Source organism: Melanotaenia boesemani, chromosome 7 (assembly GCF_017639745.1).
Source record: "Melanotaenia boesemani isolate fMelBoe1 chromosome 7, fMelBoe1.pri, whole genome shotgun sequence".
NCBI classification, from domain to species: domain Eukaryota; kingdom Metazoa; phylum Chordata; class Actinopteri; order Atheriniformes; family Melanotaeniidae; genus Melanotaenia; species Melanotaenia boesemani.
The window spans coordinates 22,307,299-22,325,595 of NC_055688.1; the positions used below are offsets into that span (position 1 = coordinate 22,307,299).

General features: G+C 39.1%; 2 protein-coding genes across 3 annotated transcripts in view; one reads left to right on the forward strand and one right to left on the reverse strand.

Moving 5' to 3' along the window:
• The window catches only part of flrt1b (fibronectin leucine rich transmembrane protein 1b), a 39,081-nt gene extending 31,793 nt beyond the window's left edge, over nt 1-7,288 (reverse strand). Inside the window, exon 1 of one of the 2 annotated variants that reach the window (XM_041989980.1) lies at nt 7,216-7,288. The gene's annotated coding sequence lies outside the window, so the exon portion shown is untranslated. Of the gene's footprint in view, nt 1-2,111; nt 2,789-7,215 lie in introns of those variants that run through there. The other variant, XM_041989979.1, reaches the window with a different exon arrangement.
• The window catches only part of macrod1 (mono-ADP ribosylhydrolase 1), a 134,094-nt gene that overhangs the window by 55,323 nt on the left and 60,474 nt on the right, over nt 1-18,297 (forward strand). Inside the window, exon 4 of the mRNA XM_041989981.1 lies at nt 16,569-16,598. Coding sequence (XP_041845915.1) covers nt 16,569-16,598 — 30 coding nt within the window. The remainder of the gene's footprint in view (nt 1-16,568; nt 16,599-18,297) is intronic.

Below are 18,297 nucleotides of genomic sequence, written 5' to 3' on the forward strand. Positions count from 1 at the left end.
CCCGGTGAATGTACACATCTAGGACAAATTAGACTTCAAATTCAAACCAAATTATCTAAGTTTTTTAGTTAATTCAGAAAAAATCTGTACAATATTGTTTAAAATCGTTTTAGTTGTAATAACACAATAGTTAGATATTTTTCTAACATCAGGTACATGTGTTTAATGCGTTGCCTGGCATCAAAAAAGAAGCACCACTCTGCAGGCTTTAGGCACCAAATGATCTACTCCCATCATCCCAGTGCAAGTTGCATCCCCCCTTCATACCCCATAGGTTTAACGTGGGCTGCAGAAGGGGTCTACACAGTTTTAGGCAGGGCGGTTTATTTGTTCACTAGTTGTCTAGGAGACATCTGTATGTTCATATACTGCATTAACTAGTATGTTTATTTTGTTTGTTTGAGCTTCCTCTATGTAAAAAAATAATGTTAAGGCAGTATTATAAAATGTGCTGAAACAACAGCAAATGAGAAAATCTAATTAGCTTCATCCATTCATATCACTTTTCACTTTCAGTGCAGATTCAGTAAATAAAAACAGTATGGATATTCTGATGCATCTAATATATTATTGGTTGTTTTAACACAGGCTCCTGGTTCATATTTAATACTGTATTTTATTGCCTGATATTGGCATCAGCAACCTGATTGCACAACTAAGTCAACAGTACTAGGCTAAAAGCTGCTTAAAAGACAAGATTAATCTGTCAAGAGTAATTCTTTGAGTTCATTAGGACCTCCAAAAGTGTTAACAGCAGACACACGCTGTGCTGAACACATCGGTATTAACATATCCTTTAACACATGTGCTGTTTAAAACTTAACACAGACTCAGCTGTGCCAGGGGATTTAACTAAAGATGAAAGCAGCCCCTGTTGTTCTCAGATTTGATTTTTTTTTTTAAATTGTATTTAGCAATTTCACAATTTCTAAGATGCCTATTGTATTTTTTCCCCAAACCCTTTTCAGTTTAATATGTTTCAAATGGAGAGTTATGTAAGCAGCGTTCCCCTCGTGCTTTCGAATGGGTGAATAAGAGGAGATCAAAAAGGAGGCAATAGAGAAAGAGTGTTGGCTGCCTTCTCCTCGTCTTTATTCTTGCCACATTCTGACATGGTAGTTCCCTCTAACTGCATGACTTGCTCTGGATTTTCTTTCTCTCTGTTTCTCTCTAGGACATTACACTTTAATCTCGTGTTCTGTGCACTGTCTCAATCTCTCTTACCCCTCTTTTGGCCTGTTTGCCTCTCATTCTCTTCCCTTGTTCTTCTTCCATCCATTCATCCATCCGTCAACCATCCATCTCAGCCTTTCTTCTTTAATCCCTTGTTCTCTTCAGCTTTGGCCCTGAGAATATCATTCTAATCTGCTATCTCAATGTGGCCCTGTGTGTCTGCTGCAGTAATCCTGTACATGTATTTACTGTACATGTGTTTACATGCGCAGATATACATTTATGTTTGCATTCAGTGAAAGAGGTTTGGCAGTATCACTGTGATGCGTGTCATGAAGCAACATTTTGTTTGTCTCTTTTAAGTCCACTTTGTGTCCTGTGCAACATGAAGCATCAAAGCACATTTGTGGGTGTAAGTGTGAGGTAAGAGAAGGGGTGCAAGCATTGTCGTGTAAGAGAGATTTGCTTTGTTTCTTTTGATGCATACACACAAATGCACAAAAAGGGCCACACACCATTATACACTCATGAAAAACACACACCACCACTCACATAAGGGATGCAGGGAGGGAGCAGGAAGATAGATGAGAGAAATCGTGCAAGAGGGAATTCTTTATCTTTACAAAGTATAATCTCCCACTTTAATCTCGCTCAGCCTGCAACTCTCTGAAGCTTTGCTGCTTAAATCTCTGACTTTTTGTTCCATTTTGCTGCGTAAATACTGGTCTAGCAGGTAGCTTCATAGATGAACACAATATATAAAAAGATTGACGTTTTCTGTTATGATAGAGAGAAAATCGTAGAGCATTCAGATGCAACTAATCACGAGTTATACAAGAGAAGGAAAAAAAAAGGTGATCATTCCTAAGCATAATTCAAACGAACCATCTACTCTTTTGCCAACAAATGCACAGTCATCAAAATAAACCAGATCATACCTCTGTTATCTCCTTTCTGTCTCTTCCCTGCGTCCCTCAGGACACCCTTGTCATATAATCTCCAGTTAGTAGATATTTCTGCGGGTCCTGTAAGTTCCGGTCAGCAGCCTCTATAGACGGGTGAAGGCGCCGCGGAGGGACGAGGACGATGTTCGGTCTGTCCGCACCGAAGCTCTACGATGTGCACTACTTAGTTGTTTCTCTGTGGGTTCTGTTGTGGGTTAATATGTGTGGAGAGGGCGCGCGCGCGTATATGACTGATAGGCAGACCTCGGATAAAGTCCCGTTTTTTTCCGCTTCAGCGTCTTTGTGCTCCCGGTTCCTGCTCTCGGTGCGCTTAGCCGACATCTATAACCTACGTCAACTTATACTTCAACTCCAAAACGGCTTGACATGACGTTAATGCCCCATACTCCTTTCCCATCTCTCCACAGAGGGCTCCGGGTCTCTCCCTGAGCGAAAACATCGGCAGTAGGCGCTACTTATCTCTATTTCCACCTCGGTCTATCCCCCGAAGTCTTCAGGGCGCCTCAGTCTTTTTTTTCTTTCTTTCTTTTTTTATAAACCAGGCGTGTTTAGTAACGGCTTGACAGGTGTCGCCTCCAGCGCATGTTCTATCCTCCTCCTCTTCCTCTCTGGTCGAGGCTGTGCGCACTGTTTTCTCTCCGTGTGTGTGTGTGTGTTTGGTGAGGATACTCTTTACATCGGCTTTCAGAGCTCCTTTACAGGGGTTCAGCAGGTCGCCACGGTCCAGCGATTACCAACACCTCACTCTACGCATACGTTGCATTAGAGTGACAGGTGCGCATTCACACTTGCTGGCATATTTCAACAAAGAACAAAGAACCATCTACTCAAGATGATGGAACTGTAGGACCGCCTTCTTACTAACAGTTTTTGGTCCATTTAGATGCGAAATGAATGGATTTCAAACCTTAAACATAAACCAGAGAAAGATTTTTCTCATTACACCATAGATAAGCTGGTTCTCCAGTTTTAATTCAAACAACTAGGCTAATGTAACACAGAAACCCACTCAGTGGGATCATATTGTAGTTATTAGACTTAGAGGTCATAGACAAGGTTCCTTGAGGCCTAATAGCTGGTAGTCAACGGTGGTTAAATTGATATTGATGTGTTTTAATTCAGGCTTTGCGACCAATGATTTTTATTTGCCTTAGAGGCACATCTCACAATTAATTAGCATTTATTACCTTTGGGCTACAGAAGAGTCACCTCAGCTCAGCCTTTTGAATGCTGCATACACAGCAACATCAGAAGTAGATGTTGGTAGATTGTAGTTATGCTCAACCTGGGTGCAAACACCAGGACAGTTCTGTCCTCTCCAGTCGCGTAGAGACAAACACAGGTCCAGCTCCTCTGCTTACAGGGTGACCTTAGAGGACCCGATTAGCCCTTGGGGCTTTGGGTGCGGATGCTGCTGCACCACCAGCTCCTTCTGGTGCTACTCACGAAAAAGCCTGCTAGGATTTAGCTAAAAGTTTGATAGATTTCAAAAGACTGTCAAAGTCCGACTTCTGGTAACAATCAGAATCAGACAGTGTTGCTAAAGTAAACTTATCCTCATCAAATCAGTTTTTGAGTCAGCTTTTAACTATTTTTAAGAAACTGATTTTCTGTTGTTTACATGGACGTAGTCCTCTCTGATGTACACTTAGATCATCTCAAACATAGACTCATGTTCCTGCTGTACTCAATCTTCTGTCTAATTTGCTGACATTCATACATTGATATGATATATATATTCAGTGAGGCAATACTGGATGATTTATTATTCTCATTTCACCTTTAAATTATAGTGCACTGTATGACCCACTTTATACCATAATGTGAGACACTGACAGCAGTGCCTGGGGTGCATTACAGTAGAATGCAATTCAATCCATGCTGTGTTTAAAAAGGTTATCACAGTCAGTTTTTGTTAGGATTGCATCAATGAGTTGTTTGTTTTTCTCTGTAGTGTATTGTGCTGACAAGTGCATAGATTGTATGCTGCAAGTATGTTTACATCTTTTGTCGGAAATGGTTGTTAAATAGAGGAGCCATGTTACAATCAGTTTAATAAAGAATAGCAGTCATTTTCCCACAGGTATTATTAGAATGTCTGTGGTAAATTACTGTCCTTTATGATGTAATTATTTCTCGTGGTGTTGGTTTAATAGCAGGCAGTTACTGTCCTAAGTCAAAGTAGGTTAAAGCATTAGTCTGTCGTCCCTTAAAAGTCCTTGAAAATTTATTCCACAAAAAACAACTATGAGAAACTTTTTTATACACAGTGCAAACTCACTGAAATATTGAAGTTTATAGTGGATCTCAAGTTGATTCTGTATTTATGTACAACTCCATCCATCCATCCATCCATCCATCCATCCATCCATCCATCCATCCAGGGCTCACCCTGGACAGGTTGCCAGGCCTTCGCAGGGCCCAACTCAGTTCTCTGAATAAAATTCTTTATCTGAAAAGTTCTTGGACCTTTAGCAACATCTTTATAATGGATTGCCTGTTGTGTTGTTGGAGATTTAGAAGGAACCTGTTGGTCATCGAGGTTCAGATGGGAGATCATTGCACTGTTGAAGCAGTGAAAAATGTTTAAGCAGCTCATTTTATGAAGTTTCTTTTCCTTTGTGTTACAATGACACCTTTACTGGCAGACAGTACTAATCCCCCCCCCCCCCCCCAAAAAAAAAAAAAACAACAACAACAACAATCACCAAAACCAAGTTTAGGGGCGGTGTAGTGGGGCTCTATGTTTAATATGTCTGTAATTTTTTTTAAACAAAACTGGATTTTGGAAGCATAAAGACTAATGAATGGTGAAGCTACTAGCATTTTGTGTTCAGCATGATACTGTGCTAACAAGTTAGTTTTAGATAAATGCCATCTAAAGACACTGTGTGTCCACCTCAAAGCCTTGGTAATTTAAGAATATCTTTCTTTATATCTCTTGTGAGTACAGCATTAAACCGTTTGGAGCTTTATGGAACATTTCTTAAAATTTCTGTGTGACAATGTCAAGTTTTAAATAAAACTATTCAGTCATTGGCATAATTTTTAAAAATGATCTGAAAAGAAAGAAAAAGTTTTTTTTTCCCCCCTCCTTTTAATTATAAGGATATAAAAATAATTTCAGCATTATTAAACAATGTAAAAAAAGTTTAGCATAATGTCCAACAGTAATCTATCACATAGAGTTATTTAGAAATACATTTAACAGGAGAGGAAAACAGCTAGTGTTAAAATATGCAACAACGTGCTAAAATGCTATTTTGAGCATTTTATTATGCTAAGAAAACACATTTAGCTGGATTTTTTTCTTTTGTTTATATTAATAGTACAAATTAGCTGTGATAAAGCTGATGTTAGTTATATACCATGAGATGACATTAATTAACTAGTGGGGGAGGGCATTTATGGTACCTGCACAATCGCATTTTGGTAAAACTTTCTGCCCTTTTGTTTTTCAGTGTTTTGCTGGTAGATAAAAGTGTTGATGACCTTCATGCAGCCCAACATCAACAGAGAGGAATGAATTGCTTTAATTATTCTACGTCTTCATAAAAAGAAAAAAAAGAAAACTTCACAATGTTTTGGTTACATTTTTTGCCAATATGCCCAAGTTCCTTATTAGAAATATGGTTAAATATTATTAAATAATATTATCAAAAATATTATTAATAACCAATTTCACTTCATAGATTTGACTGATTGTGTTACATTCTACAATGATTGCCGGTATTTTGGTATAGTCAGTGGAGGTGTTAAAGTAGGTAAAATACTACCTGATGTTATAGTGACATCATATGTGAGGATTTATGGTTGCAAACTCTAGTGAATAGTTTGACACTACTGATGGCCATTTTTCTCCTGCATCACTGCTCATTTGCATTCATTTGAATTCTGGTCAGCCCTCTTCTAAGCTGTGTTAGATCTGCACTCTTATTGCTCCTTGTCTTGGCATTAATTATGAAATGAGTGTTTAGCTTTGTGTCATATTGCTTCTGCAGGTGTGAGTGCTTGGTATTTGTGTATAGGTAATCAGTAGCATTAAGATTCACATGTGTCACTTGTAAATCTACTTCATTTATACACACACCCGTATGTTTTGTGCACACAGGTGTGAATGAGACTACAAGGAGCTTGAAAGCACATTCATATTAAGTAAGAAGCTAAAGCTGCCGTTACACTGTAAACCCAGGTGCAAAAGAAAGAAATGCATTGAGATAATATTCTTTTTTGTGTATTTATTTAAAGTGTTGCAATTACATGGGTTTGACTGTCTTTTAAATGCTTCATATAAATGAGAATTAGAGGTACTGTTGAAGACTTTCATCATATTTATGATTTTTGTTTTTGAAAGATCTGTCAAAATAGACATTTTATCCAGTTGTATTGTTATATTTTTTAATCTCAGATAAAGCTTTAGAGCTATGTCATCATTTATCCTTCACTGTGTCAGCATCTTTGTCCTCTGACAGAGAGACTCTGGCAAATAAATTGGTATTCTTAAGTGTATCAAACAAATGATGGCTAGAAATTAAATGACTGAAAGAGGTGTAATTGTGGTTAGGACAAGTGGGCAGGGGATGGAGAGGGATGCAGAAGAGGGAGGAGTACACAAACAAGTTGCACTGGGGCCTGGGGAATAAGGGGGGAGCAGACACAGACCGGAGAGAAAGAAAAATAAGATGGAGCCACAGAGAAAGCAGAGACAGAAGACTGGTTTAACACAGCTGAGTGTAAAGTAGATTTTACCCTGTTTTCATCATCATCATCATTATTCCTGGCTTCAAACATAATTACACACAAAGAGACACATATACATTCACACACAGACACACACAGACAGGTGAATAAACACTAGTTTTTAGACTGTGCCAAACAGCAGCTGAGAGCTCATATCGTCTCTGTAGTCTGTCTCTCACAGCCAACTTCTTCCACCTCTTCCTCCTCTATCTGGCCATGTTTTAAGCATTCAGTTCCTGTCCTTCACTGATCCATCAATCTATCCACCCTCACCCCCACCCTTCCCTTTCTAATGTGTCTCTCTTACCCCTTTCTTCCTTTTAGTTTCATTACTTACCTCCCAATGAAGAAGATGTGCTCTCCATCCTGTTGTTTTATGTTCCCTGCAAATTTAGTCCTGTGTCTCTCTTCTCCACCCTCAAGTCTCTTTCACTTCGTCTCAGCCTCTCGCACTCCCTCGCCCTCCATCACCCCTCCTTCCCTTACTCTCTTTTTCTCTCCCCCCTCCCTGAGCCCTTTCTCCGTCCCCTGACACCTCGCGCTCTCCTCCTCCATGTCAACTTACCCTCCCTCCGCCTCTATCTCTTTTCTCTCTGTATGTAGTTGTATAACTTATCACCCTGATCTCTTCCTCACTCGATAATTGGTGTGTCTCGGCAGCAGATGTAAGCACGCTTTATTTAGCGGCTCAGTATTAGCTATTCCAATTAGTCATCTAATACCAATAAGAAGAAGAAACTGTTGGCCTGCATTTATTGAGTGCCATGGGAGAAGTCAGTTGTGTGCTTTTGCGCACGACCGTGCAACAACAGTGGCCAATGCTGCGCAAACACAGTTTCACTCCGTCCATGCACAACCGAGTAGCGGGTACATGAGTTTTAACAGATGGTGAAACATTTTCCCTTGAGTATTGACATTACTCTCTCTCTCTCTAATTAACTAGGTTTCAGTAACAAACCTTTGGGCTTTGCCGTCGCCATGGTAACCCAAACACTGAACCACGACTGTCTGCATTTGTATGTGTGTGCATGTGTGACTGCTGGCAAGTGTAATATTTGTGCACACACTTGGTCGCACCCCTCTGCTCCTGCACCCTCCTGTGCATGTGTTTCTACATATGGGTGTGTGTTTGTGTATGTGTGTGTGTGTGTGTGAGCACATCTCTGCCACTGCGTGATTGTGCATGCACATGGGGTGTTTTAGTTTTTAGTTGCTTTGATGCCTTTGTTTCCCCACAGGGCTCAAAGGCTGATTCAGTCTCAAGCACCTATGTATCTACACAGAGAACAGCAGCATTAAATACGATTATTGCACATTTATCAAAGGTCTGTTGTACCCTAAAGAAGACAGTCTTAATAATTCTGTAATCCCATGAATAAAGATGAAAAGGGAGATTTAATTGAAATGATCCAATGGAATAAAAATAAATTCTGCATTTGTGACAAGAAAGGAAACAGTAGAATTTGAACCTGGCACAGCCGCTCTGAGGTAAGCCTTTGAATTACCTGGTCAGTGAACCCTGTATATGATTCTGTACTGAGTCCAAGTACACCAGAGGAAAGCTAAGCAGTCAAACCCACATTAGAGTCTGACATTTTATATGGTGGTGAGGTGAAGTACAGACAGAGAGAAGCATTAGCAGAGCGCCATTACTGACAACTGCTAAACATCTGCAGTGTAATAACAATAGTCAGTCATGTGTGGCAGAGTTAATTTCTTGCATTTGCTCAGACTGTTGTAATAAGTGTTTGACGGGATTATGGAAAGAATCTGTACAGAATTATACCGTCTCTGTTGTGCCAATAACCTTTGGGGTATGACAGGGTCATATTCCAGTCCTTAGAAACAAACTTGTAAATGTGTACACCTGTACAGAAATTCAGACCCCTGCCTGTGGACATTTTAAAAAAGATTTTTTGAAAGAGTAAACTGGTGACACGGGTGGTTACATGGCAAACTAAAGCCAGATTGTAGAAATTAAATGTCAGAGCTACATAACGTACTCCTAATTGCAATGCCTTTGATAAATCTTCAGTAATAAACAAATTGTGTTCACCTTGTGTTGTCTCATTTTTAGATATATTCCAAAGTGGGAAATTTCACAGATTTTCTTTTATTTATTCATTTTTTTCAAGTATTTCAGCGAGGTTCAAAGGAATCGGTCTGATTGCTGTAAGCATAAAAACACAGAGGTAACACTTATGTTTCTAACTGCAGGATGGATGCACTAGTAATTCTAGAGCACTACACAAATAGACAATCATTTCAAAGTATGCACTCAGGGACCAAAAGGTTTTTTTGCCTTTAAGCACCTCAATTTTTGTGTCAGATTAATTCCGTTTCGTGGTTTTCCTCTTGATGGTTGCCCTGATTCACCAATCAGCAGCCTCATTTGTATGCGTTGACATGGGTACGGTGGTTTGCTTTGACTATTTTTGTTAATTGTGGGTTGGGGGGTGCAGGGTATTAAGTTTATTCCTTGTGTGCACAATTTCATGCACTAAACTCCACACATTTCACAGCAGGCTGCCCCTCTCTTGGAATAGTTTTTTTCTATTGAAATAGTTTGTTGATGTTGGATTTCTCCTACAGATTGACTGGTACTCAACATCCTGATCAAAATATTCACTGCAAACATGAGGACCTGTGATCTGTAAATGGTGACATCTATTTGTAACGCCAGGTGCCCACCAGTGGTCATCTGTCAGAGATTTGGAAAGTGTGACTCAACCTTTTTTCTACATTTTTTTAAAAGCAAAAGCACAATGTCGTTTTTTAAACTACATTATATACTCCAATTCTGTAATATCCATTTTTTAATGGTTGGGGATTCTTCCTTCATGACTCTTAGTTTCCTGTCAAACCTCTACTTTAAAGTTTAGATCCTGCCCTAATGTCACTGGACTGTTATAAAAATCGTTGTCTGTTGCAAATATTCACTTTTAATTAATCTGCCCCTTCTTTTCATCTTGCAGTCATGTAGGAGTTGCAGGTATTTTCATATAATGGAGGTTAGATCTCAAAGCATTTTGCAACTATTAATGTTTCATACCAGTAAGCAAGAGGTGTAAAAATCCCAGAATCTTCCTTTAAGGGTTCAAAATGTTTCAAATAAAGTAGGTCATACATGGCTGGTGATGTCTGAAGGCAGCAGTATTTACACCAACCATAGCCTCCTCTGGGCTGCATCAGGCTGCTCCCTGATGTCCCTCCAAGAACTTCTTCTTTTGCATGTCTTTGTTGTCTTTATTCATTTGACAGAACAAGTGGGGACAACTGTCCACTGCCTCTCCTAAATTGGCACTGCAGCCTCACGGCAAGAAGGTCACTGGTTCGAGCACCAGCTAGGGGTATGGTTCAAACAGTGGCCTTTCTGTGTGGAGTTTGCATGTTCTCCCCGTGTATGTGTGGGTTCCCTCCGGGTACTCTGGCTTTCTCCCACAGCTCAAAATCATGCATGTTAGGTTAACTGGTCTTTAAATGCTCCCTAGGAGTGAGTGTGAGCGTGAATGGTTGTTTGTCTCTGTGTTGACCCTATGATGGACTGGCGACCTGTCCAGGGTGTACTCTCGCTTGTTAATTGCTAGGATAGGCTCCATCTCCCCCACGACCCTGAATTGGACTAAGCGGTATAGATAATGGATGGATGGATGATTAGCTCTACCAAGATTCTTGATACAGTTTCCAAGCAGCTGATTAACATAACACAAAGCTCTCTACTAGCTACAGTAACCTTGATTTAATCATTGTTTTGTAACTGATGTGTAGTAAACCAAATTAACATGCATTCTCTGTCTCATCACTGAGTATATGCAGCTTTTCTGGATGTCCATTCTTCAGTTTTACCATTTCATTTAATTTTAACAGAAAGATTTCCTTTTTCGCATTTTGACTTTATTTATCTATTTTTTCTGTTGGATTGTTACAGTACAATGACACGCACCAAAGACTGGCTTACCTGGTATGAAACTGAGGCTCAGCTGATGCGGGTGTTTTCATTATTGTGGTTTGAGTCCTCAGTTACTCAGCATACAGGTTGCCCTTCAACACAACTATCTTGCTTTTGTTTTCATCCACACCCATGACAATATGTTCAGTTCCCTGTAGGCAGCTCCAAAATGCTGTAGTTTACCTGCTCTGCACCAAAGGTAAACAGACACAGTAAGTGCTTACAAACCAAGGGGCTGAAAAAATAGCTTATCAAAGAAGTGACAAACACTCCTCACTCTCTAAAATGTCCACTTGACTCTTAATCACCACAGAGTTCCACTGAAATATCCAACTTTACAGCAGAAATAAAAATGTTTACAGCCTTGTACATTCATGAAAACTCTATCTCAGCCTCAAATGATTTGCATTGCATTTAACTCTACACACTCGCTTATTTTATCCACTCTCTCAGACACGAACTACAGGAGAGAAATGGGGAGGAGGGAGCTGCAGCACAGAGAGAATAACCAGAGTTACCTGGTAATGACATCACCAACTCTCGGCTGCTCGGAATTACGAGAAAACTGGAACGCACCATAACTTTGTGTTATCATAACCTTGTTTTAACCTCATCTTATTAAGCTGTGCATCAAAACTGCTGAGAAAGTGTGTGTGAATCTACCTTCTCGTATAATCTCGGATTGGCTGTTCAAACTTTTCTCGTGAGAGGTTTCAACTCTCTGCAGTTTTGACGCACACCTTAAGATGAGGTGAAGACGAGGTACATGTTTTTGACTGATGGCTTTGACAACTTACCCAAGAAACTGTTCAGGAGTTTTAGATCTGAGTTTCCGGTATCTAGTAAAGCTAGAAAATGCAGAAACATAAATGTGAATTTAAGGATGAACTACAAAAGAAAAGTGATGCATGGGAAGCTCAGTGCATGATTTGCAAAGCGGTGTGCTGGAAGCCAGAAATGTTCACAAGTCCTTTTTTGCAAGTCCAATTCAAGTCTTAAGTCTTTGACCTCAAGTCAAAGTCAAGTCTTATGGCTCAAGTCTAAGTCAAGTCACAAGTCACTTTTAGTTGTAATGAGTAATCTGCCATCCGATGTCATCTGGTCTGCCTAGAAGACTGCATTATAATATCACCCTTTATCTACCAGCATTTAGTAACAACACTGAACTTTAGCCTAAACTGATCAATGCTCTGTCCCTCTCCACTAGACGATTTTTTTTGCTTTACTGATGAACATGGAGATTTATTCAGATTATTAATTTGCTCTCAACATAATTTGTCAAAGAGTTTTTAAAGTGAACTAAAATCCATCTGGGCCCACAGACAAATTTTTAATACTAATACTGCAGTTCATTGCAATGTAGAGAGGAGGATAAATATGCTACACTTTAGCGCAGGATCACAACTATTCTGCAGGTTTTAGACATTTCTATGCTGCAACAAACCTGATCAAAGTTCTGCACAAGTCTCTTAAAGACCTCTTAATGATTTGACTCAAGTGTTAAGTCCGCAGTTAGTGACCCTTGCATGAGCGCAACAGAAAAATATTAATAATAAAAGAGCTTAGAAAAACTGTGTGTGATAAGTACAAATATTCATTTTAACAATTTTAAATTCAATAAAAAAAAAAACGCCTCAATATTCTAATCGAGTTTCAGTACTTGCAGGCCCGGTAAATATTCCTTACATTCCTAAGTCAGCAACAGCTGTATTTTTCTAATAAACGTACCTAGTAAAACCTCATTAACAGTGGGTCTGGTCCCAGTTTAACGTCATGGCAAAGTCAGCAGTTTATGGAAACTGTTTTGTAGATGTCTCATTCTTCTTCTTAATAGTACAAAAGTAGTAAGAAGTTAACGTTTACTGCTCTAGACTCGTTGCTAGATGCTAACATTAGCTTTCACCTTACAATGACTAACCCCTCCAGGTGTGTTTTAAGATGGATGAAGGTGGATGTGGTGGATCTAGCATCCTGGGTTTTTAATACCACAGACTTTCCATTTTAATGCTCTTATACTGGTTACTTTTTAAGTTTTTAATACCCAAAAGTTACCATGGTGCTGCAGCAACAGCCGTGTTCTCCGGTACTGTCAATGTTTTGATTGATTGCGTGTGCACTGCGGGCACGTCTGTGTGGCGTTACATCAGTGTTACAGCTGGGAAAATGACAGCAGACATGAGATCAAACAGAGAGAAGATCATGAAAAAAACTTTAGATTGTTCATGAGTCTCAAATCGTGAGTCTGAGTCGAGACTCAAGTCTTTTAAATGCGAGTTCAAGTTAAGTCTCAAGTCACTGGAAATGCGACTTAAGTGCATCTCGAGTCTGGGACTCAGAATCGAGTCCCCATCTCTGCTGGAAGCTCACATCAGTTCTGCCCAAAGACAGGTTTCTCTCTTTTTTTGTGTGTTTGTAATAATTGACCAAAAACAAATAAATAAATGAATAAAAGTATTTTATGTAGAAAATATAAATTCAGTAAAAATATCAGAAGTCCAGTGCAATGTTGGCCTCTTCATCATGCTGCAGTTGCCTTGATTGTAGACACATTTGTTTCTTTCGACTATATAATATCAATCAATCAGTCTTTATTTATAGAGCACTTTTCATACAAAAATGCAGCACAAAGTGCTTTCCATGGTTAAAGCACAAACACTTCAAACTAGAATGTTGCACTCAGTTATGAATTAAATATTTATTGTGATTTATGAAAGATAAGTTCAATCACAATTTGTCTACATTTTGCTGTGAGGTACTGAGAAGAAAGGGATATTACCGTATGCTTTATATCAAGTTCCATTTGCACCTGAATAATATAATCAATCAGTCGAAAGGATGACCATGTGTACACGTAAGGATATCCCACTACAAGTCAGAAAAAACTGATACCTATCACCATCACCAAATGTCTCTTTTTTTACCAACTCAAATCTGGTCACTCTAACTGAAGGGTTCAGAAAGGTATCACACAAACCAGCAGGTGATGTTGAGGTAACCACAATTACGATACACAAACTTCCTAATGGCCTATGTACTGATCATAGAGGAGCAGATATGAGATTTCCCTTTTTGTAGAAACAAAAAATGGTGTAAAACACCACCACCCATCTCACAAAGAGTCATAATATTGCTTTTTAATAGTTGAATTTAGACTTCTACAAACATATTGTCCACCTGCAACCATGAGCTTTAATGTGGACAAAACTTGAGTTTTTTGCTTTGGTAGTGCTACCCAGCTTCACTAAAAATAAAGAAGAAGTCTGAAAATCTGGATGTCTCAGCTGAGCTCATCACTTTACACCACCACCAGCAACATTGTGATAACTGGTTTCAATCCAGTGCTCTGTGTCAGAGCTGTATCTTATCTCCTTCAGGCAGATTTGTCTTTCACCTCTGAGGAGTTCAGACTACATATAGCCTTAGGCATGCTAGCCACCACAGACCCAGTATTAATAAAACTCAGTATTTGATATAACCCTTATGCGCAGGGTGAGTACAGGACTTAAAGGAGATGCTTTCTTTGTCTGAGGTATTAAATCTTGATGTGTTTTGCACAAGGTCTACAAAGATGTATTAGCTCTCTGGCAAGCTGATTTTTTTCCGCCCTAAAAGTGATAAACAGAACTTCATATTTCAAACCAGAGAGTGGTATCACTTTTCACGTACAGAGAAGTGCAGTGTGTTTAAATCCTAAACATTGGTGGTGTTAACCATTTAGAAAGCAGGGAGGGACAGTGAAAATGTAGAGTAAAAAATAGCTGAGAAGACATAATGATATTTGTGGAATTGGCTCTTCTTCCTCTGTAAAAACCAACTTTGCTCATGTCTGAGCTGGCACAATGCCTTCTGGCAAGTAATAACTAAAATGAAAGATATCCCCTGTGTTTTCTGACATAACTCCGTAACTGCCCCTCGCAGAGTGATTATGTGCTTATAAGATTATCCTAACATGATCACAGCAGCCAAAATCTCATGAACGGGCAGAAAAAAATTAGGTAAGGTTAGGCTTGAGTTTCCTGAAAGTGCTACAGATGTCCTCTGGCTAATGCTGACTCCACATGTTTGTAGATACGCAGGTGAGAAAAACACTTGGGTAATGGATATGTCAAAAGCAGCCACAGCTAAGTTTATCGCCCTGCCCGCAGTTTACACTCTTAAAGCGTGTGCTGTGACTTGATACCAGCAGAAAATGTCACTGGCCAGCCAAGCTACGAGCATTAATTGTTAAGTGTTCATTTTGTTATATTACAACCTCATTGTGGTGTTATTCCATTCAGGTTTCAGTCGCCTCATTCTTATCAAGGTAGAAAGCTGCTGCGTTAGTGACTTTTTCATAACTTGAAGACAAATTGAAGCCAATAGTTTATTCTCACAGAGGTGTTTGTGATCCTTTAGGCTGCATGAGCTTATTCGTTAGCTTTACAGGCAGTGAAGTCACTCGCTCATAAGGTTCTCTGCCTCTCAGTTCTCATTGATGAGGTTCAAAACCTGCTGGTTCTTATTCCATCCATCAAACCAGGGACAATTACACAAGAAATACCAGGTGAATGAGATTAACTCACTTGCTGGCCAAACCAGTAACATTTTTAGCCCTTGAGGACTTGGAAAAAAGAAGCAGTGCCAATAAATGCTGACACCAAAAACTGATCATGTTCTAGGAGATAAATGTGAAGTTGCATTATACCCCCAGCAAGGAAATATATGTGAAGCCTTAGGTATGTGTGTGTGTGTGTGCGTGTGTGTGTGTGTGGGTGTGTTTTTACTTCCAAAAATGTACCCCCTGGTTGTAGAAACTCAAAGTAATATTGTACTGAAAAATAATATGTTGCCAACAAGTCATCAAGTCATATTCTTAAATAAATTTAAAGTTTTTGTAAAAAACACAAGATTCAAATTTACAAAGTGAAATAAAATAAGTGAATAAACAGGAGTGTGTCTGCTTATTAGAACAAGTTTACTTAGATCTTTCAGTAGAGTGAACATATTGAGAGGCTGATATCTCCACAGCTAATGTAACCCTTAATCAGGGCTGCCACAAGCTGTTATTTATTTATTTATTTTATTTCATTATCGATTAATCCTGTGATTATTCAATTGTTGCACTGGCTGCCCTGGAGGGACACGGAGCCACTGCAAACGATCAGAAAACCAGGAGAAAAGATTATATAAATTAACATGCAAGAGTTTGCCACAGACGTCATGCTCTCCTGAATAATATACTTGGACTGAACATCACTCTATTAGGCTTAATTCCTTCACAATGTCATTAATAACCAATAAAACTGAACAAGTAAAGCGCAAGTAAAGAGGGTAAGAATGAAAATGCCAGACAACCACAGAACCGATGTCTCTGTTGTCCCGTCAAACAGTTCCCCCAACTTGTTTTGTTTAAACAATTAACAAAATATCTACTTCAAACTAACGTAAAGCATGTAAATACCAAACGCATTTGTAATTGAAACCAGTTGAAAACTGCAATGTCAAACGTTGATGATTTCATGTGACAATAGAGTTCATACAGATATACACTGATATCTGATCTGTGCAGCAGGTGAGATATGGAGATTCATACAGTACCTTTACAGTGATGGCATTTTAGGTTGATTACATTTTTTTTCTGTTCATCTACTTCTTGGAGGAATAAATTATCAAATCATCAAAAATCTTCTTTGTTTGAGAAAGCTTCAGTAAGATTAATCTCTCTAATATTCATAATTTTCTTTTTTTTCTCTCTATTTCAGCCAACAAAACTCTTCTTGGAGGAGGCGGAGGTGAGTGTTTGCTAAGATACTTGCAGGCCTCAGCTGTTATTAAAGGCACATTTTGTGTTGCAGAACATTTTCTATGGAAACCAAATTATTTAAAAATAGTTATTTTAATTAATGCTGCAGAACAGTTTACCAGCCATATATTGTATCAGTATGTTTTTTATATCCTGTATGTGGTTTCTGCCTGTAGTTTTCTGTGTTTGGTAGCAGGTAGCTCTTTGTTGTGGCAGGTGTTTGCAATGCTTTTGCATGCTGCTCAGTGTGTGTCTGTCTGCCTGTGTTTCTTTGTGTTTGTGCACACAGGTACGAAGTCAATAGTTCATAATTTATTGTTGTAGAGTGCTGCAGATATAAACAGTCATTTTTCAGTGTATTGTTGAGTCAGTGCTTTGCTACGTGTGTGACGTTTGGGCGTCCGTGGTTAATCGATATTTGTAATAAATCTGTACTACTAATGCAGTGGCCATGTTCGCTGAAAACATGCACACAAACACACACTATTCTCAGCCTTTGTGTGTGTGTCTGTGTGTGTGTGTGTATAAATGCTTGCAAATTTGGGTGGTGGTGCATTTGCCTGTGGTTGTTTTCTTTGTCTTCATTTGGTGAAACATATTCAGCCTTGCAGACCAACTTACATAGGCAAATGCACTTACACAGCCATTTTTAACCTTCCACCCAGAATGTGTGTGTCCATGCATCTATTTTGTTTTGCTTTGTTTCTGTTTTCCTTTGATCTCTGTGGTTAGATATTAAGTAGCACACAAGTACTGTATGTGTGCATTTTTGCATGAATGTTCATTCATATGCCACTTTATAATTGTAAATTTGCTTGCCTGAAATCATCTATTGAAGTCCTTAGTGTCCACGCACAGACACACAGACTCAGAGGCTCCACCTCAACTGATAAACACCAGCTGAGGCTCAAGCCATAAAAATGGGCATTGCCGTCTTATCCTGTCACTTCACACACAGTCACACACAGTGAAGCACCTCAAGATCTACAGCATTGTTTGATGCTGTGCTGAAGTCTCTGATGGCTTTGCAAAGACAGGTAGTTTCTAGGGAGTCGTGGATTGTGTGCGCGCATCAGACTGTGCATTAGGGCCCTTATAAACCCTGTGTACGTTATTCTCTTTGGTTAAGTTAAATTTCTTTAAACCACAGCATTTGTTTTCACTTCAAGTCTTGACTGGAGGAATCTACATGTACAGCCAACATCTGAATTTGGCTTTTATCTGTTTTTGTGTCACTCTCTATCAGTTTCTCATTTGCTCAGATGATTTCTCTGATGTCTTATTGTATTTGTTTCCCTCACACTGTCTTCTTTTCCAGCGCCATCCTTGGGGGGTATACCAAGGCAGATAGATCTTACAGTAGGTGTTAATTAGAGAGAGGTAAGGGTAGAGACTAAGGGAAGAATGGTACAAACAAAAGAAATGGGAGGGAAATGATGCTTAGAGCAAGAAGACAAGAAATACAAAAGCAGTGAAGGATCAATAGTGTTCAGGAGGCAGTCACTGGGGAAAGACAGATGCAAGAGCACAGGCAAGTGGGAAAAAAATACACAAAAAAATAATTTGTTATACGTATTCATTTGCCAGGGTCACAACTCTGTGCTGAGTAACCAAGCTTTCATTCATTCAGCTGTAGAGAATTTATTTGTGTTTTTTTTTCAATCAGAGGTGAAGCAACAAAAGGTCTT